Source organism: Diabrotica virgifera, chromosome 10, assembly GCF_917563875.1.
Source record: "Diabrotica virgifera virgifera chromosome 10, PGI_DIABVI_V3a".
Taxonomy (NCBI): domain Eukaryota; kingdom Metazoa; phylum Arthropoda; class Insecta; order Coleoptera; family Chrysomelidae; genus Diabrotica; species Diabrotica virgifera.
Window position 1 is genome coordinate 155,061,685 of NC_065452.1, and position 23,113 is coordinate 155,084,797.

The following is a 23,113-nucleotide window of genomic DNA, read 5'->3' on the forward strand; positions in this document are numbered from 1 at the left end:
AGTCTAGGCTATATGTCAATGGTTCTGAATCTTTGAACGGCCGAATTCCAGCGTTCAAGCATCGTTCAAGTTTAAACTGCCATCGCATCGGTTGAACGTGAATTGAGAAAGACGATTTTGACTTTAAACTGACGTTCACTAAGTTCAGGTTAAACTGGAGTTGAACTCGATATGAGAAATTGGCCCTAAATGTCTCATCTCCATTGCATTTATCCTGATCTTACGTTTTTCCAGAATTGTCCAGTTTTTATTGCATAGAGTACAGTCGGTATCACTAATGTGTTATATATTTTTATTTTTGTCTCTCTTGTAAGTTCTCTTTTTCCCAGAATTGGGGCTAACGCATAGTATAACTTGTTTGATTTCTTCGCTCCATTTGTTATTTCCCAGTATATTTCTCCGTCCTTAGTAATGATACTTCCCAGGTATTCGTAAGTTGTAACTGTTTCCAGTTCTGAGTTTTTGCATTTTATCTTTATTTCAGTGGGATTTTTTGCACTTTTATCCGTCGATCGGACAGCTCAATGAGACTAGCGACTGACCGCACTTCACTTCGCCCTGATGAATGCGAGTTCAAGCCCCAGCCAGGTCAACGGAAAACAAAAAAAAGGCTAACGCGTCAGTATAAAATTCTAATATGAATCTGACGCTTAGGCTGGAATATGCGGGCGTCTGATCGGCCTACGAGGGAGCAGTACGGCAAGGGATAAGGGCTTGCGGCTCGGTGACACTTCCCCATAGATCCCTACCAGAAGGGCGTTGACGCCTAAATACCTATATCTCTATTTTATTATCTTCCTTATCTGCTTTGCCGTTGATTATCATTATCTTACCTTTTTCCTCGTTTATTTTATATTTTTAGTTCTTCTATTTGCTTTACCCATATATCGATTAGTTTCTGCATTTTTTTCTCGGAATCTGCTATTAGTACTATGTCGTCCGCATACTTAAGGACTAACTTTAGTACTTCTTATTAACTCCTTCGTTACGATTATAAATAGCAAAGGGCTAAGACTATCTTCTTGTTTAATACCTCTCTTCTGATTAAAATCTTTCCCCTGTTATTCGTACTCTCCCTTTTACCTCTTTATATGTACTTTCTATAATTTTTATCAACGTATTTGATACATTTAATTTCCTCAAGTATTTCTCTATAATTTGTCTTTGTATCGTGTTAAGCTGCTCTTAGGTCTATGAATGCTAATACCAGTTTTCCCCCGTGTCTATACTTTTTTCCATTAGGATCCTAATGATATATAATATGTTGTCATTTGTTCGTCTTCCTGGTCTAAATGCAGCTTGTTCTTCTCCCAATTTCATTTCTATGTCTTGTCTTAGCTTTTTCGCTATATTTTCGTATATTGTTTAAAGCATACCGATGACAGACATATAGCTCTATAGTTATCACAGTTTACATGTTCTCCTTTGTTGCATATTGGTAAGACGATGTTGTTCTGCCAGTCTTTAGGGATTGTTTGTTTTTCAAACGCCTCTTTATTTATTTTCCATAGCCAGTTTATTCCTATGTATTTTACCATTTTCAGTTCAAGTTCATCATCTCCACCTGCCTTGCCTAGTTTTCACAATGTGATCAAAAGTGAAAATCAATGCAGCTCATAAATGCTTGATGTCTTTTTAAAACCTAAAGAATGACTATGTAAAAATAAGGAAAACTTACCAAAGACTGATGAAGCTTCTAGTAAAATATGAAACTTGTATTTCATGGATACGTTTGTAAATAAAAACAATGGTATCTCATGCTTACAGTTCATCTTTATTTCGAGTTTTATCAGTACATTATCAAACTCCGAAGTAATCGGATAGCAGGACAACTGAAACAAGAGGGAAACATGTACAAAACTATTTCAATTATAAAAAAACTTATTGTAATTTATTACATTGCTTATTACGCTCTAAATGGTATCATTCTCCACCTTGCTCTATGGTGTTGAAGCCTGGGCAATGACAGAAGCAACACAAAAAAGAATCCAAGCATTCAAACTCTGGTGTTACCGTAAAATGCTCAGAATATCCTACATGAGTCATACGACAAATGCGGAAGTCTTGCGGAGGATGAATAAGGAAAGAGAGCTTATGCTTATAATAAAAGAACGGAAACACAATATTTTGGCCACATCGTAAGAAATCAAAAGTATGAACTGCTCCAACTTATAATGGAAGGCAAAATCAATCGCAAAAGGGGACCAGGAAGAAGACGCAACTCTTGGTTTAAAAACCTACGACAATGGACAAATATGACCTCCATAGAACTATTTAGCGCGGCTGCAACTAATATTAAATAAGCAAATGTAATCGCCAACTTCTTTAAGGATAAGGCACTGTAAGAAGAAGAATGAAGGGAGAATATAGTTACATTTATTAAAGCGCAAAGACTGATTTGGCTGGGTTACACAGATAGAAGCAAAAACGACCTACTGATTAAGAAGGCCTAGCATAAAACCTTAATGTTGTTCTGGAGCTATTTCCTTGTGGCATTTTTATAATCAACTATTTATAATGGGAAATAAGCCACAATTAAATTGAAAAGAATAATTTTATTAATAACAATTTAAATTGAAAAGAATAATAATCTAATAATTTATTTAACCTGACTCATTTATATTGGCAATTCAGACATATATTATACATTTTAAAGTAGAAGACTTTAAAATGATATTGCCAATATTTACGAGTTGCGTTCCTGGGACGACTTTACTGAAAGATAGTTCATTCGATTACATGAAATCAACCCCAACTCAAGAATATCCGTCACAAAAAATCATAGCATGTGACCTGTCTTTAAAAAGGCAACCATATGCAACGATGACGGTAAAATTCTCGCGTTAGAGATTCCATAGTAAATCACGAGGGAAAAAAAAGTTTTTTCTTGGTTTTCCCTCGTGATTTACTATGGAATCTCTAACGCGAGAATTTTACTGTCATCGTTGCATTTGGTTGTCTTTTTAAAGACAGATCACATGCTATGATTTTTTTGTGACGGATATTCCTGAGTAGGGGTTGATTTCATGTAATCAAATGAACTATCTTTCAGTAAAGTCGTCCCAGGAACGCAACTCATAAATATTGGCAATATCATTTTAAAGTCTTTTACTTTAAAATGTATAATATATGTCTGAATTGCCAATATAAATAAGTCAGATTAAATAAATTATTATAAGAATTTTTTACTTAGCAACAACATTTTTGTTTAATTTAGTAGTATTTTGTATTTTGACAACGACACCCGATTTGGGCGTCGAAACGTTAATAAAATTATTCTTTCCAATTTAATTGTGGCTTATTTCCCATATAAATAGTTAATCATATAACCTTAATTCGACTAACAGGTGGTCCTGAAAGAAACATCCAAAAACAAATTCGACACATTCGAAAGGAAAGTACTAAGGAAAATACTAGGACCTGTGAGGGAAAACGGAATCTTCAGAATTCGATACAACGAGCTTTATCAACTTTATAAGGAAGCACCCCTGTCATACTTTATTAGAGTACAAAGATTGCAATGGGCCGGACATGTGATAAGAATGAGAGAGGATAGGCTACCAAAAAGAGCATTGAACGCTAGAATGCAGGGAAAGAGACCTGTTAAAAAGTCAAGAAAGCGATAGGAAGACACAGCGCAAAAGCAATTTTAGGACTCCGTGTATGGAGAAGAGCAGCCACAGACAAACAAGGGTGGAGGCAAAAAATAAAGGCCAAGGCTCAATTTGGGCTGTAGTGTCGTAAAATAATCTCCAATAAGGGATCGTCACATGGAAGAAGAAAACATTTTCTGATTTTTAGTTAAATTTATGTAAAAAACTTACCCCTGTATAGTGATGAAGGTACACCATACTTCTGACGTAATGTATAGCAACATCATTCTGACTAGTTGGCATGAATCTTGTTGACATTAATGTTTTGGAATAAATCGATACATTCTCACAGCCAATCACATGTATGCACTTGAAAAATTGCTCGTGGTCTAATTTTAAAAGATTATTATGAATTAGTAGCTCTATAGCATGTAGACAAGTCTTCGTTATTAAAACGTGGGAATTCATTATCTCCCTGAAGACAAATTCAAAAACAGGTTCATAATCTCTGACAATTTTCCTAAAACACAAATAAAAAGTAATAAAAAATTTTGTTGTAAAACGAAAAGTAGAGAAGTCTTATATTTCAATTCATTCAGAGAGTGCCATAAACACCCTAAGCGGTTTCAAGCTCCTAAGCTATCATCAGAGAGTGTATATTATGGCTTTTTTGAATGAAGCAAAACAAATCCGACTGCTAGTACAGAACTACAACAAAATAGACACGACACGTGTGCCGTGGTGGCATCTGCTTACAACAATCGAAAGTGTTACTTCAATAAATCTAAAATAACACTTTTATTGAGACCAAGTTTCTGGTAACGCCTTCGCGGTCTCTATAATTTGCAAACCATACGAATGCTGAGGCAAAGAAGGCTAGGAGAGATCTATGAATTGCATCTCACTCCCTGCCTGCTCAGCTTGGCAAAAATTCCAACGAAAACTTGGTCTCAAAAATTGGTCGATTGAAAAAAAAGTAATTGAAAAAGACTGATATGTTTTTGTATACACTTATGATAAATGAATGAACAAAGCTTTCTGAAATCCAATACTTCAGCCAAAATATTGCTTACACTGCCCAATGAGATGCCTGCGGCTTCTACTAAATCTCTTACAGTTACTCGACGATTTTCCAATACCATATCCTGTATTTTTTCTACGGTTTCTGTTTTCGGACGTCCTTGACGTGGGTCGTCTTCAAGACCTGTACGACCACGTTTAAATTCAACAATCCATCATTTTACTATACTAATTCAAGGTGAAGAATCCTTATAAACTTCAACTGTATTTGTTCATCAACTTTTGGTTTTAAACCTTCCAAAAATAAAAATTCAATCACTGCACGATACTTGATTGTTTCCATTGTAAAAAACTGTGTCACGTCGCTACTAAATGGCTTGTAAATACAGAACGAATTGACAGATTGAAAATAAACTTGACACACGTTCATATGAAGAGTGTACCAATATACCAAAATAAAATTAGGCGAGTAGCAACGCCCTCTCTTATCGAATCGCAAAACTTATTGAACAATCTAGTAATTTAAATAAACAATAAAATGAACTTTCTTACGTTTTGCAAAGAGAGTAATACATCTTGAATCCTGCCAACTTATAGACGGGGTTTCCATCCTTTAAAACTTGTTTTAGATGCTTAACGGCAACTGATGCTTTTACTTTCCTCAACATGCCATGAATTGTGAAGAGGGAAAGTAGTTGTATGTAAATATCAGGAAACAAATTTTTAATTTCTAAAAAATAACAGGCATAAATAGGTATATATAAAATATAATAAAATTTTCTATGTTTATAAAAATAATGTCGAAATGTATAATAAAAACTTGTCATTGTTTATAATTCTATAAATTTAAATGCAATAAAAATTTAAATACGTGTATAGTGTCACTCCGAGAAGTCAGTACATAAGCCTATCACTCACGTTCAAACGCAGCAGTAACGATTTTGTCGAATGCAATTTTGCAGTACAATAAAATCGAATGAGAACACACACGTATCGATTTTGCAGTACGAGTTTTACTTTAAAATCAGAAACATGTCAGATAACGATTTACTTTTAGCTGCTCTTTACAGCAGTAAAAATACAAACTAGTAGTAGTACAAACAGTAGTAACTCTAATAGAACTCTGAAAAACCTACGACGCAACAAAGAAATAAATCTAAATCAAATAATGACCAAGAACGGAAAAATATTAACCGATGACAGAGATATAATGGAAAGATAGAGAGAACATTTCGAACAACTGTTGAATGGAGAGCAAGCAAAATCAAATGAAAATGAAAACAACGGAATTGGCGGATCAGACGGAAACACTGAGAAAACAGAAGCTACACAAAAAGAAGAATTAGAGGAAGCAATAGGAAAGATAACGACTGGAAAAGATCCTGGGAGCGGTGAAGTTAGTCTAGAGATGTTGAAATATAATATAGGAGAAAGGCAAAGAAAAGACTGTTATACATCCTTAACTCCTTAATGTACGCGCTCGACTCTTGACACGAACGAACATTAAATTTTAATCTTTCAATTTTTGAAGCAACAGCACGGAACTTGGTAAGTGGGGGTTTTTTGGGATGAGAAACCTAAATCCCCACCAAAAATTATATATTACCCAGAGGGCGCCACATACGTCTTCAAGCGCTCATTAAATATGTTCAATTTTTTTATAGCCAACTCTACATAATTTTGAGATCGAAACTTTTATTCCACCATTATTTTTACTTAAAAAAGGTATACTACATTAATTTCGCTAAACTTAACCGTTTTCGAAATAAACGCATTTTAAATCTACCATGCAAAATTCAATTTTTTGCATTTCACTGGAGTTACTAAAAACCATTTGACATATCCTTGTCATACTTGGCAGCAAGTGTGTCATACTGTACACCCTACTAAATTATGTTAAACAAACGCTTCTGGTTTTGGGACGAGGGACGCGCTACCAGTGGCGTACGACGAGGGAAAGTAAATGGTTGACCCTTCCCAAATTCTACGCCACTGGCACAATTGTTATTTTAGTGCAATTTTTTGATTCTCCATTACTTTCTATGTCTATAATATACTCTTAATTCGTAACGATAGTCATTAGTTTTCGAGATATTTGAAATTAAAAACGAAGTGGCATAATACATTAATCAAAGTAACTGTACCATTTTATTTTTAACTTCAAATATCTCGAAAACTAATGACTTTAATCATTACCAATGAAGAGTATATTATTTACATAGAAAGTATTGGAGAATCGAAAAATTAAGCTAAAATAGCAGTTCCGTCAGTGACGTAGAATTTGGGAAGGGTCAAACATTCACTTTCCCTGTCGTACGCCTCTGGTAATAGCCAGAAACGATTATTTAACATAATTTAGTAAGGTGTACAGTACCCACACTTTCTGCTAAGTACTATAAGGATAATATGCCAAATAATTTTAAAGTACAATAATTGTTGTAGACTTAAACCTTATGTACCAATAAAAAGAGCCTATTTTTTTGGTCCAGCAGGCATCAAAACATTATTGTTGTGAATATCTGACTTAAGCCCTTTATCCCAAACATTAAGTTTTTAAAGTTTTAAATAAAGAATAAATTATTAAAAAATATATAATACATTAAAACTATTCGACATATCCGTGTCATACTTGGCAGAAAGTGTAGGTGCTGTGTAGACCCTACTAAATTATGTTAAATAGTTGTTTCTGGCAACTACGAGAGTGTTAGGATAGGGGAAAGTGAATGGTTGACCTTCCCAAATTCTATGCCGCTGACGGAACTGCTATTTTAGCATAATTTTTAGACTCTCCAATATGTAAATAATGTGCTCTTCAGCTCTTCAACTTCAAATATTTCGACAACTAATGACTTTATCGTTACGAATGAGGAGTGTATTATTTATATACAAAATATTGGAGAATCGAAAAATTTGGAAAGGGTCAACTATTTACTTTCCCCTGTCATACGCCACTGGTAGTATGCAGAAACGTGTGTTTAACATAATTTAATAGGGTGTATAATACCTACACTTGCTGCCAAGTATGACAAGGATATGTCAAATGGTTTTTAGTAACTACAATGATGTGCAAAAACTTGAGTTTTGCATCGTAGATTTAAAATGCGTTTATCTCGAAAATGGTTGAGTTTAGTGAGATGAATGTAGCATACCTTTTTTATGTAAAAATCATATGGGAATAAAAGTTTTGATCTCAAAATTATGTGGAGTGGGAGATAAAAAAAATTAAACGTTTAATGTGCGCCGAAGGATGTGTGTGGTGCCCTCAGGGTAATATACAATTTTTGGTGGGGAATTTAGGTTTCTCATCCCCCTCACTTACCAAATTTCGTGTTGTTATACCATACCTGTCAGGAAATATTAAAAAATAAATAAAATGAAAGTTTTGACACCCGGTATTTCGGTTATTATCAACTTTCGTACTAAGGTAAGTAAGCTTAAATGAACCTATTTTAATCTCAGGAATATAAGGTTAAGCTATGGCCCATTCGTTACCAAACACTCTGTATAAATATACACTGGGGTGCAAAATTAACCGGACACCTTAAAAATGGGTCATTTTTGATGTCTCGAATTTCCTAAACCTGTTGTCCGATTTAAGTGATTTTTTAATATGTTATAGCCTTATTCTTTAACAATATTGCTGTAATAATAACGTTGCTGGACAGGTAAATGTCATTATATACCGGGTGTACCAATGAAACTGTGTTTTTTCTCAATCTCCGCATCACCCCGTGGAATATTCTAGCATTTATAGAATACTCAAATTAAAACCCAACTATAGCCTCATGTTTTCTCAACATTCTGTTTTTTGATTCATTCGCTTATGTTGGACCATAAAAAGGTTAGGTACTTATTAACAATTAGCCATGTTTTTTATCAATTCTTCTTCTTTAAGTTCCATCTTCTATCGAAGGTTGGAAATCATCATGGCAATGCGGACCCTGTTGACTGCCGCTCTAAATATCTCTGCACTACTGCATTCGAACCATTCCCGTAAGTTCTTAAACCAGGATGTTCTTCGTCTTCCCACATTTCGCTTTCCTCGGATTTTGCCTTGCATAATAAGTTGTAATAATGAGTATTTTTGCCCTCCCATCACATGTCCCAAGTACTCAAGTTTTCGTCTTTTGATAGTTAGTATTATTTCCGGTTGATTTCCTATCCTTCTAGTTACTTCCAAGTTTAGTTTTTATCAATACAAGGGTGTTTTTAAATAACTATGGCAAACTTCAAGGGCTACATGAAAAAATAATGACAGTTTGCTTTATAAACCTATGTCAGCAAATGCTTCGTTTCTGAGATAGAGGGTGCTGAAATTTTTCTTACAAACTGACGATTTATTTATTGCTTTAAAACCGGTTGAGATATGCAAATGGACTTTGGTGGGTTTTAAGACGTAGTTATGGTACATTTTTTGACATACAAGTAAAAATTTAATATTCACCATTAGCGTACATACGGGTAATAAGACCCGTAAAAACATGACTAGTTGTTAAAGTACCTAACTTTTCTATGGTCTAATGTAAGGGAATGAATCAAAAAACAAAATGTTGAGAAACCATGAGGCTATAGTTGGATTTTAATTTCAGTATTTTATAAATGCTAGAATATTCCACAGGGTGATGCGAACTTTGAGAAAAAAACACAGTTTGATTGGTATAACCGGTATACAATAAAAATTTAAATGTTTAGCAACAATATTATTACAGCGATATTGTTAAAGAATTAGTCTTTCAAATCAGTTTAACGTCAATAGAGGATTAAAACAAGGAGATCCCCTGTCAACAGACTTATTCAACCTAGTACTGGAAAAGATAATTAGAGGAGCCAATATCCAGACAAGCGGTACGATTCTCAACAAAAGATAATGCATAGGTTTTGCAGATGACTTGGTGTTTCTGACACGTTCAAGAATAGAACTTAGAAAAATGTTCAAACAATTTGAAGAAGAAGCTAGAAAATATGGCCTGAATATAAACCAAGAAAAAACCAAGTATATGGAAATGAGAGGGGAAAATGCAGAAGAAAATAAATGGATCACTCTAACGACGAATGACAGAGAGTATAAATTTGAGAAGGTATGTAACTGAATTTTAGTACCTTGGAGTAACCGTTACAAATAGAGGAGATGAAGAGAGATATTGATAAACGGTTGTTGAAAGCTAGCAAAGCAGTAGGATCATTAAACGCACTGTTAAGGCCAAAAACGTGTCCAGGGCAGCCAAGATTCGAACTTATGAGACAATAGTGAGACCAACGGTGATGTATGCATGTGAAACTTGGACCATGAATCAGAAACAAGAAAAAAAGCTAGAGATTTGGGAGAGAAAAATCTTGAGAAAAGTTTTTGGTGGTATCAAGGAAGCTAACGGGGAATGGCGCAGAAGAACAAACCAGGAGCTAATGCAGATATATAAGAGACCCAAAATAACACAGAAAATCAGGGCGCAGAGAGTTAGATAGTTGGGACATGTTTCACGAATGCCACAAGAAAGAAACGTCCTAAGAGTTTTGTTAGCAGAACAAGGGAAGAAAAGAAGAGGGAGACCACGAAGGAAGTGGTTGGATGCTGTCCGGACTGACATAGAAGAAATGGGTACAAGAGACTGGAGAGAACAAGTGAAGGACCGGAAAAAGTGGAAGAATATAGTCAAGACTATCGAAGCCAAGAGCCTCTAAGGCCTGTAGCGCTGTTATATATATATATATATATATATATATATATATTGCTAAAGAATATGGTTATAATATATTAAAAAATCGCTTAAATCGGACAACAGGTTTAGGAAATTCGACCCATTTTGAAAGGTGTCCGGTTAATTTTGCACCCCAGTGTATTTCTGACTTACCTTCCTTTTCGTCGTCATCATCCATCATATGTTCTATGGTATTAATAACGTACGGTAATGGTGGCTTCTGCATCACAAGACATAGTTCATTGAGGTATGTGATTATTCCAAGATCTCCTGCTCTTCTCACATATATCCCTCTCAATGCTCTTTCTGACATAATTTCCATAAGTTGGTTCAGCTCACGATTATTATCAATATCAAGAATAGTTTTTATTCTCATCAAAAGCCGATAAACATTTTTGATATTATCTGGGTGGAAACTTTGAGTAAAAAGGCCATTCATTATTAAACCATATAACCTATCCAAATTGTCTACCTCGTTCTCTAAAATTGCTCTTGATTGAAGTATTTTGTCCAGGGCACTACATAAGGGACCCAGAGCACCTGAGGAACTGAGCTAAAATATAGTTTTTAACTAATTATAAATAATTTTCTGACATAATTATACTTTTTTTACGATAAGAATGAAATGATGTCATTCTAGTAACTTTTAAATGTACAACCATATTTACAGCAAACTCCCTATGCATATATTCTGATATAATTTAGTGTCTTTTAGTGAATTATCAGTTGGCAAAATACACTGAGCGCTAAAATTAACGCATAATTTTAAAAACCCTGGTAAATTAAATAATTTTAATGTTCCGATTTTTGTGATAATATAATATTATTACCTCCGGTATACTGTAACATTTATCGAAAGAACGGTAAAAAACGCTAATGATTTTATTATTTTTTGAAAAAAAAAATTAAAAACATGCTAGTTCTAAACACAAATACGTTGTGCTGAAGGTTTAAACGCGTTTTTCAAGTTTATTAAGTGTTTTTTCCTTTGAAATGAACCACCAGCAGCAAGAAAATCCAAATTTGTCAGAAAGTGACTGTATTAGAATCGTTACTCTTCACGAAGAAGGATAAAGTAAAGTATAACTCGCTGAACGTTTTAACTTCACTCAGTCAACCATATAAGAGTGTTAGTAAAGAGAGTGAAGTAAGAACAAGAGTGAAGTAACTCGAGAAGACCCGGTCAAGGCCGTAGAAGGGTTACAACTCCTAACCAAGATCGTGTCTTGACACTTCGTAGACTGAGACAAAGGTTTGTTATCAGTACTTCTCTAGAAAATGAATGTTTTGATCGTTATAACTTTAGAATCAGCCAAAATATGACAAGAAGACTGGCCGAAAACGACCTATGCCCTGGAAGGGCACCCACTGGTCCATTATTTAGAAGAGACCATAGAAGGCAAATATTGCATTTTACTAGTGAACATGTTTGGAATAATGACGATTGGGGAAGAATATTGTTCACCGATGAATACAGGTACTGTATTTTTTCTGATGACAGGTGGAATAGAGTGTATAGAAGGTCTGGGGAACGCTACACACAGTGTAACACCGTAGTGACTGTACAGTATGGTGGCGGCTCGGTAATGTTATGAGTGGGATTAATTTGGAGGCTCGTACGGAGTTAGAATAGATCGCGGGTGGTTTACATCACACAGGTATATTACAGACATTTTAGAAGAGCATGTCGTGCCATTTGCACCATTTATTGGGGACAATTTCATGCTTATGCAAGATAATGCCAGGCCACATAATGCAAGAGTTGTGCAGAAATATCGTCAGCAGGTTGGAATTCGTGCCACGAATTGGCCTACGAGAAATCCTGACCTCAACCCAATAGAACATGTTTTGGACATCACAGGCAGACACGACAACTACCTAATGCACCAAACACACTACTAGATGAACTGTTCTTGCGGTTAGTTGAAATTTGGGATCACAAGAAGAAATAAGACCGGTAATTCTCAGTATGAGAGATCATTGTCAAGCAGTAATAAATGCCAGAGGAGGCATTACTCGATCCTAGTACTAAAAATTTCAATTCCGTCATTTATTTATACTAGTTTGTTCAGATCAGATGTTTGTTCAGATATTTAGACTTATGATGTTATATTGTTTAGTTCAATACATTTTTTATAAATAAAAGTTTTTATTTCAGATTTTTTAAAAGCACCCTTAAAGCACAAAAGAACAAAGTTTTTTCATTAAAACTGAAATTATAATGTTAATATTATGCGTTAATTTTGGAGCGCAGTGTCTTGCAGTATTGCCAGTACATTTCTCGCGGCTTTTTGTCATTGTGTTTGTGTGAATTGGAGGTTAGGTCGTGTTGGGTATTTACTTTGTCATTTCAATTTTTACTACAAATTAAACTAAAAAAGTTCTTTTAAAAACAAATAAACCTTTATAAATTTTCAAAAATGCCTTCACCTTTAGGAAGTTGTGCCCAGAAAATTATTTTTAAAAGAAGCAAACGAAAAATTAGGTTATGTGTGTTAAGAAGAATATCGTAAATGGAAAAATAGTTTGACAACGACGCACTTTACCACCGTGTGACGCCTTTCATTCTTATCGTAAAAAAACTGTATAAATCTGAGTTGTGGTAAACAAACCCCATTCCAACGGGTTGGAAAAAAAGTAACATTATCAAGCTCCCAAAAAAGAGCAACCTCACATTGTGCAAAAATGGGATAGGAATAGCCTTGGTTACCGCCATAAATAAAATTTTCACCACCATCATAATGAAAAGTGTGACGATAATATAATTTTATCGTCTAGAGTACGCCAATGAATTAAGTAAAACGTGTTTTTGTACCGTCTCGTACGATATAAAAGTCGGAACGAAAATCCTAGTTGATTATTATTCTTGGAGCGTTGATCGAAGAATAATAAACAACAACGAGGTATAAGAGGTGAGTTATCCCGACTATTTTCCATCGTCGTTTTGGTGTGTTGAATGAATCCGACGGTTTTCCTTTTACCTATCCTTTTACGAGCGTTGATCGTATTTCCCTACATGTCTTTTCCACTGACGAGCTGAGCGAGCTTTCCTCTCCTTATATGTCCGTTTCATATTGATAAATGTAATTCCTAAATCCACGCGATCGTCGGTACTATTCATTCATGTACCAGATATCGTCACATCAATCCGAACCTAATGTTCGATACGTAGGTTATAAATATATTTTACTAACGAAATTAACGACTAAGGCATCTTATCATTTGTAATGTTTTGATTCTAAAATAAATGTCTTAAAAAAAGCGAACCTTCTGTCTTCGGCTGAATTTTTGTTACCTGGAGCAACAAACACAACGACCACGTTACATAAGATTAGCAAAGTTTAATTTCGATATGCTAATCAAGCAGGCTTTAAAACAGAATCCTCCTGCGTAGACCACATCAATACTGTGAGGGTAATAATGGAATATTCGGTTGAATGAAAAACACTCTTATACATGGTTTTTGTCGATTTCAAGCTTGCATTTGACAGCGTATCTCATGGTGCTATATGGAAAATTTTAAAGCTAAAAACATCCCGATAAAATAATTTCCAGTATAAAGTCACTGTACCGGGTGTCCCAATAAGAATGGCTCTCGGCCATATCTCAGGAACCGTTTATAGTAGAGCTTTGAAATAAAAAATTTTATAACAAAAGTTGCCTCAGGAAAAGCCTGGAAATTATTTTCATAATTGTGGGACCACCGCTAGAGGGCGTAATTGAATATATATATATATAAATCCCGTTCACAGCGTAATACGCCTTTGGGTTCCCGTTCGCCAAGCCTGTCTATTCTGCCAGTCTTCTTCAGATAGATTTCTTGCTGACATTGCTTTTGAGATTCCTTGGATCCATGTTGTTGGTGGTCGTCCTCGTTTTCTTTTCTCTGGTGGTACCCATTCTAATATCTTTTTGGGTAGTCTTTCTTCCCCCATACGTCTAACATGTCCGTACCATATTAGTTGTTGTTTTTCGATGTCTTCTATAATTGATCTTTGTACTTTCATTTGTCTCCTGATGTCCTCATTTTTCACATGTTCTAATCTAGACTTTCCCGCTGCTCTCCTCCAAAAATCCATTTCAACTGCCAATAGGTTACCTTTAAGTTTTTGTGATAACTGCCACACTTCTGAGCCATAGACGATTACTGGTTTTAATATGGTATTATATATTCGTTTTTTCGTTTCCGGTCTTATATTTTTTTGCCATAATACTGAATTCAACGCACCTATAACTTGTTTTCCTTTGGTTATTCTGTCTTTTATGGCTTCATCACTTCGTCCTGTCTTTGTCAGTTTTACCCCCAAATATGTACATTGGTCACATTTCTTAATAGTTTCACCTTCTAAGTCGAGGTCATCTGGATTATTTTCTCCTCCTACGCAAAGATATTGTGTTTTTTGGACATTTACTTCGAGGCCCCATTTTTTGTACTCTTCCATTAGTTTTCTAGCCATATACTCCAGGTCTTCTTTGTCTTGGGTAATTGAATATCAAAAATTAAAAAATCTAAACTTTACAAAATTTTCCTAATGAAGGGGCACTGGAAATCCGATCGTCGTATTCTTCATAAAATGCTACACATATTTGATTTCACAAGTTTAAGTCTACCTTTGGAAACAAGAGGTGGGGGTGAGTGGGAACCTTGTTATGAAAAACTGGCTGTGAGTCCGGTTCTGCTTAATCAAATTTTGCAAACTTGGTCTTGTTGAAGACAGATCTTTTTCGTCAATGTAAAAGTTATGATTTCGAACCAACTTACTGAGTAATATACCAGCTAGAAGGCGTTATTTAATTTTTTTCAGAAATCTAGTTTTATTTGGAAAATATTAAATACAAACACGCATTTTTAATACCATATTACAGAATTAGCAACAGAATAGCGAAAACCGCATGTTAATACCTTTTTTCTATCTCGAGATATCTTACAAAACGTGTAAATTTAAAAACAACTATTACTGTCACCGGTAAACGAAGTTTAGGAAAAGTAGTGTGCCATGGAAACAACAAAGAAACATTTTCCAGCTGTCAACGTATATTAGGTCTTTTCAACGCTTCTCATTTGTTTCGAGCCTCGTTCATATCTCGTATATTAATATTATACACGGATTATACGGCATATGACAGAGGCTCGAAACAAATGAGAAGCGTTGAAAAGCCCTATTACAAAGAAATAAAAACAACTATTTAGTGATGACATAAATGTTCAAATTTTTGCCCATGATTTTCGTTGCAAACATTTACTCTTTCAAGAGTAGATTGAACAGCAGTCTCAATTTCTGCTCTCGATATGCTTTGAATGGCGTTTAGTATTCTCTGTTTAATGTATTCTAGAGTAATGTATGATGGGCAACAATTTGAATATTTAGATCGTCACTAAGTAGTTCTTTTTGTTCTTTGTTATATTTAATTTTAATAGTATTGTTTCTCTTTATATTGTTGTTTTAATTAATTATATTTTTATACGTTGACATCTGGAAAATGTTATTTTGTTTTTTTTTCCACAGCACACTACTAACTTAGTTTACCGGTGATAGTAACAGTTATGTATAAAATTTACACGTTTCTCGAGATATCTTGAGATATAAAAAAGGTATCGACATGCGGTTTTCGCTATTCTATTGCTAATTTAATCTAATTTTATAAAGTATGATTAAAAATGCATACTTGTATTTAATATTTTCCAAAGAAAACTAGATTTCTGAAAAAAAATTAAATAACGCCTCCCAGCTGGCTTATTACTTATTAGGATGGTTCAAAATTATCACGCTTACATTGAAGAAAAAGATCTGTCTTCAACAAGACCCAGTTTTCAAAATTTGATTTAGCAGAACCGGACTTACAGCCATTTTTTCATAACAAGGTTCCCACTCACCCCCACCTCTTATTTGCAAAAGTAGAGTTAAACTTGTTAAATCAAATATGCGCAGAATTTTATGAAGAATACAATAATCGGATTTCCAGTGCCCCTTCACTAGGAAAATTTTGTAAAATTTAGATTTTTTAATTTTTGATATTCAATTACGCCCTCTAGCGGACCCACAATTATGAAAATAATTTCCAGGCTTTTCCTGAGGCAACTTTTGTTATAAAATTTTTTATTTCAAAGCTCTACTATAAACGGTTCCTGAGATATGGCCGAGAGCCATTCTTATTGGGACAACCGGTACATTGAGGCGAAATACAGCGCGACACATAATGGGATCCACAGCGACGAATTTAACATACTTACTGGAGTCAGACAAGGATGCGTGCTTTCTCCATTTCTTTGTAACATAGCCGTAGACTATGTTCTCCCCAAACTAGACTCCGACACAAGAGGTGTACAATGGACGTTAACTACATGCCTAGCGATCTAGAATACGCCGATGATATCTGCCTCTTAGGACAAAAGTTCCAAGATGTGGTTCACCAATTGGAAACACTTTCCACTGAAGCCAGTGAAATAGGTTTTAAAATCAATATTAATATAACCAAATCGGTGGGAATAAATGCCAGAAACAACATACTATTACTTTTAACAACATGGAGATCATTTTTACGTATCTTGGAAGTGTCATAACAGAAAGCGGATGTACACAAGACGATATTCGTATGAGGATACGAAAAGCTCAACAAGCATTCAGCATGTTCAACCCTGTTTGGGAGGTCTGGCCAGTATACCACAAAGACAAAGATCTGAATATTCCAGTTCAAATGTCATGTCTGTTCTACTATACGGATGTGAAACCTGGAAAGTAACAAAAACTCTTACAGACAAACTGCAAATCTTTGTTAACAAATGCCTACGAATAACTGTTCGTGTTTGCTGGCCATCTTCAGAAACGAAGATCTGCTACACCTGACCGAACAAAAGAGGTTAGAGAATGAAATAAAGTTCAGAAAGTGGGGTTGAATCGGTCACACATTTCGAAAAAATAGCTCCAGTATTGCAAAGACTATCCTAGAACGGAATCCCCCAAGGAAAAAGATGTCTCCCAGCACAAACTTGGAGAAGATCAATCATAGACGAGATAAGAGGTCAAGGAAAGTCTTGGAATGAGGTGAAGACTTAAGCGCAAAATAGAACCCGATGGCTCGTTTTCATTGAAGCTCTATGTTAAAGAACCTAATCCTTTTCCAAAAATTTGTGTTTTAAAGCAAGTAAAAATTGTTAAACAAGTTAGATTATATTTTGAATAGTTTTGTGGAACTAACCCCTCAAAAGAACAGAGGCTTATTCTAGGCACTGCTCTAATTACAATTTATTTTTATAGTTCTGTACTATCGGTCGGTATAGAAGAATATAAGCAAAAGACCATTCTAAATTAAACTTACCTCATCAAAGCTTTCATGAACATATACGAGAAGTATCATGAGGTCAGTGAATTCAACTGAACTATGAATAACTAAGCACTTTAAAAGTATTGCAAATGATTTCTCTCGTAGATTAAAATTGTCGATCACCAAATTGATGACAGGAGGCCTAAAAAATATCCAAATTATAATAATATATAGAAAATATGTATTTTATTTATATATCTGCTTCACCAATTAGGGCGCTGCAATCTAAAAAAAACGCTAATTCTAGAAAATCTAACCTATTTGCAGCATACACGTCAAATTTTATCGCGATGTTGCCATTAGTACATTTTTGGCAGCTGCATAAGTTGAAGTGTTTGGAAAAATGACACACACGGAGAAATAGCTATTTGTATAACAAGGGAGGAAAGTGCTACTTTTCCTCCCGAGAATGAAGTATACTGCCCGACGCGTAGCGGAGGGCAGTAATCATTCAAGGGAGGAAAAGGCACTTTACTCCCATGTTATACATATGGTTTTTCCACCTTCCTCAAATAACAGGTCATTTTTTCATTTTTACTTTATTTATGTTTAACTAACCAACAAAATTTATTAAAACTAAAACTAACAAGTAGGTACAATATAACTGTCAACTGTCAAATATAAGTCAAATTATTAATGTAAACATTGTTAAATCAGAATAACAATTTACTGTTTTTTACCATTCTGCAAAATACAGGGTGATTTTAAATAAACGTTAAAATGTATAGATACTTACGTAATAGAAAATAGATATTGTACAGGGCGTCAATAAGTTATATTTCATGAATGAAATACCATGACGTCACTTTTATATTAAAATATATAAAATATATATAAAATATTTTCCTCCCTAGGGAGGAAAAGTACAACTTTGCTCCCTACAATCAGGTCCGGAAAAGTATACTTTCGGTAGAGGTAGGTGGTTTACTCCCATGTTATACATATGGTTTTTCCACCTTCCTCAAATAACAGGTCATTTTTTCATTTTTACTTTATTTATGTTTAACTAACCAACAAAATTTATTAAAACTAAAACTAACAAGTAGGTACAATATAACTGTCAACTGTCAAATATAAGTCAAATTATTAATGTAAACATTGTTAAATCAGAATAACAATTTACTGTTTTTTACCATTCTGCAAAATACAGGGTGTTTTTAAATAAACGTTAAAATGTATAGATACTTACGTAATAGAAAATAGATATTGTACAGGGCGTCAATAAGTTATATTTCATGAATGAAATACCATGACGTCACTTTTATATTAAAATATATAAAATATATATAAAATATTTTCCTCCCTAGGGAGGAAAAGTACAACTTTGCTCCCTACAATCAGGTCCGGAAAAGTATACTTTCGGTAGAGGTAGGTGGAAAAATAATTTTCGATCTCTCATCAAACATTATTTGTAATTTGAGAAATAAAAAAGCAACAAAAGAAAAGCTGGATAAATATTGTGGGACTAATGCTCCTTCAGTTTACACTGTCAAATTTTGGTACCGTGAATTCCACAGTGGTCGTATATCTACATTGGAACTGGACCTGGAACTGAACCACACACTGGACAGCTCTAGGGCGCAGTTATACCAGAAAATGTGAAGAAAATCCATGAAATGGTTTTAGCTGATCGTAAAGTGAAGATGCGTGAATTGGCAAAGGCAAAGGTAAAAAGCAAACAGAATACGATGGGCGGGTCACGTGCTAAGATCAAGTGACGCAAGACTTCTAAACGCCACATTCTGGGAAAGGCCCGATGGAAAAAGGTCAGTTGGTCGGCCAAGAAAGAGATGGAAAGACGCAGTAGCCAGTGACCTACGCAAAATGGGAGTACAGCAATGGGAAATAGCTGCTCAGGACCGACAACAATGGAGGGAAATAGTAAACGCGGCCAAGACTCACATAGAGTTGTAGAGCCAAATGATGATGATGATGAAAGTGACGGCGCTTGGCAAAGGCAAAACTAAAAGCGCATTAGTCATATTTTAAAGTTTTGAATATGAAAAAATTATTCTGCCCATGGGTGCCGCGTTTGCTGAGCATTAACCAAAAACATGATTATGTGACCACTTCTCAGCGGTATTTGGACCTTATGAAATGCAATTCGTCAGACTTTTGGCTTCGATTTGTAACTGTTGATGAGCCTTGGATCTACTACTACACACTAGAGAACAGATTAACGTGTGGCAGTGGATTGAAGCCGATCGAAGCGGCCAAGAATGGCTGAAATAGTCGGAAAGGTTATGGTGACAATATTCTGCAATTGTAAAGCCATAATCTTAATTAACTATCTTGAAAAAAGTTAGCTTATCCATAGCCAATATTATTGTGCATTATTGGACAAATTAAAGCAGGAACTCAGTGAGAAGCGGTCACATAAGTAGAAGAAAAAAATGTTGGTTGTCCAATACAGCACCTGCTCACAGGAATTGTATGAAAATAGCAAGAATTAATGAGTTCGGCTTAGAACTGCTTTCTCATCCAGCTTATTCTCCTGATTTGGCTCCCTCCGATTATTATATGTCTAAAGGGAGTTTATATCGAATAAAATAAGAAGATTACTACTTACAAAGGAGGTTACTTATCAGACCACTTATTACATATTATCTTTCAGTAAAGAATGAGACATATATGAACTGGAGATTATTTGGGTTAAAAAAGACCTATTTTAACTCCTCCACTGCCGATCCCAAGTCCGGATGAGACAGAAGGAGGTTGAATAGGTTTTGGTGATAGTATCTATGCCAAATGGCTGCTGTTATTAAACTCCACGTATTAACTAGCTATTTAACATATAATATCAGTACCCATTAAAATCTGCTCTTAATAAAATTAACTATTTAGTAAGTTAATTAGTAGAAAAAAGGACACTTTTAGTGTTTGTTATTAAATTAATATAGGTGTTTTAAAAACTGATATTGATTGAGTGCGCTAAATAGGTCTATAAGCGACCCCCAATGGGGGGAAGCTTTTCCCCAGGGACACCATTAGGTGAAAACTTTTCAGGTGCTAGTTAGAATAGTGAAATGGATATTATTGAATCAAGTTTAATCGAAAATTTGGATGATTCTACTGCGAAAATTACAACTAAAACCAGAGATTTTATTAAAGTGCCGACAAAACAAATCCCACCTCCGCAAAAAGTTGTAGAGAAAAAATTGTTCAACGTTGCATCAGATAAGTACAATTTTAATAACGTTTATGTATATATAGAAAAATCAAACAATCAGGATATTGCTCGTTTACATCCACTTACTGTTGCAGACATCTTGCATAAAAAATTGAACATTCCTAATATTATTGAAATTAAAGCCATTGGAAAAAATATAATTAAAGTTTTGTTAAGGTCAATCGTAGATGCAAATAATTTGGTGAAAAATATAAAATTAAAAGACCAAAACTTAGTAGCGTATGTCCCTAACCATTTACTAGAAATTAGAGGTCTAATAAGAGATATTGATACACAATACGATGGAAAGTATTTGTTAGATAATAGTAAATCTCCCCTCCCCCCATAGTAGCCTTTAATTACAGAAAAGTTGACACCGATGGAAAAACTAACTATGTACCCAAAAGGACAATGATAGTCACCTTCGAAGGAAATATTCTTCCTAGCTACATTGCAATAGTGTATTTTTTCCAGTTGAAACCTACATTGGCAAAGTAACACAGTGTTACAATCGCTTAAGATTTGGACATATTTCCAAGCAGTGTCGCAGTTCACAAGCACATTGCATAAAATGTGGAAAACTCAAAAATGAAGATCATACATGTCAAGATAATGATGTTCAATGCATACATTATAATAGTAAAGATCATGCTTCCATATCCAAGAAGTTTCCGTATCCAAAATACGAACTTCAAAAGAAGATAAAGAACGTAATGATTGAGCAAAAAGTTTCCTTTATCGAGGTAAAAAATTACTGTGAATCGTCCTTCTCGGGATTGTTCATTCAGAATAGATATTCCACACTAGACAATATCGGAGACAGTTTTTTTCCTCCCCTCCAAACATCTTCAAAAAAAAATCAACCCCTTCTACTACCACGCATAAAAACCAAAACATATCATCAAATAATACATCCCATCCCTCCTCAAGCTACTATAATATAGCTAAAAAACGAAAAATATCACCAAACCAATCACAAAACAATTCAGCCATGTTCCCTTTTAATTTTGGGCCCTCCAAACCCCCTCCCTGCTAATTTAAACACTCCACTTTGTCAAAACAAACCAGATCAGAAAGTATTGGAAACACTCATTTCCAATTATATTTTTAATTTGATCACAAATATTCAAACTGTCGATGATATAAAAACTATTAGTCAAGATAGTATTTACCATGGTATAAAAACGATTTTAGAGGATATCACTAATAAATAACATGTACCCAGAACTTAAATCATTAAAAATTTTGCAATGGAACGGTAGATCCGTTGTTTCGAGTAAAAATAGTTTAATTCATTTTTTAATAACTGAAAATATTGATATTGTATTATTAAGTGAAACCTGGTTCAAACCAAATCAAAATTATACATTTAAAGGTTATAATGTAATTCGCCAAGATAGATATGACGGGTATGCAGGTGTTGCAATTTTAATTAAACCAACTATACCATTTTGTGAAATAAATATTAGAAAAAATTTTAATGAGGATATTTTAGTTTGCGGTGCTATCGTTAAATATAACACAATAGAATTAAGTTTTTTTATCTATATATAGACCACCAAATATTAGTATGTACATCCAAAAATGATTGGATAAATATCTTCTCACAAATCAAATCACCTTTTTTAATTGGGGGAGACATGAATGCTCATCACTCACTATGGGGTTCACTGCGTAATGATCCAGTTGGTAATCAAATTGTTAGCAGTATCGAAGACCTAGATCTTGTAATTTTGAATAATGGAGAACCTACATATCTTCCTAGATATGGTACGCAAAAATCTATGATTGACATTTCATTCTGCACAGCTAATATAGCCAGTAAATTCACTTGGTCATTTTTATCTGACACTTTAGGCTCGAATCATTTTGCTATAACTATCAATTTTTCAATAACCAACACCTCACAAGAAATAATTTATCCAAAAAGCAAATGGAATATCAAGAAAGCCAATTGGTCCTTGTATTCATCCTTAATTGAAAACATGTTTTCCAACTACAATAACTCTTTCAATACTTATAAAAATTATAGTTTTCTAATAGATTGCATTAATGATGCTGCAGATAGATCTATTCCTCAATACAAAATTTTTAAATCCAAAAACCGATCGCCTCCAACATGGTGGGACCCAGAATGCGATCTGATAATCAATGACAGAAAAGAAGCATTAGCATTGTATAAACGTTCACCAACCCTTGATAATTATTTTAACTGTCAGAAAGTTACTGCTCATACTAAAAAGCAGTTGAAACAAAAAGCAAAAGCTAGTTGGATTAAATGGTGTTCTAATTTAAGCAAAAATACATCCTCT

The 23,113-nt window shown here is 34.4% G+C and overlaps 1 protein-coding gene across 1 annotated transcript in view; it reads right to left on the bottom strand.

Moving 5' to 3' along the window:
- Positions 1–23,113, bottom strand: part of LOC114330689 (uncharacterized) — a 99,957-nt gene that overhangs the window by 17,306 nt on the left and 59,538 nt on the right. Inside the window, exons 8-12 of the mRNA XM_050641280.1 lie at positions 17,627–17,774; positions 10,463–10,862; positions 5,166–5,343; positions 3,825–4,113; positions 1,679–1,832 (exon numbers count right to left, since the gene is read on the bottom strand). Of these exons, the coding sequence (XP_050497237.1) occupies positions 1,679–1,832; positions 3,825–4,113; positions 5,166–5,343; positions 10,463–10,862; positions 17,627–17,774 (1,169 nt within the window). The remainder of the gene's footprint in view (positions 1–1,678; positions 1,833–3,824; positions 4,114–5,165; positions 5,344–10,462; positions 10,863–17,626; positions 17,775–23,113) is intronic.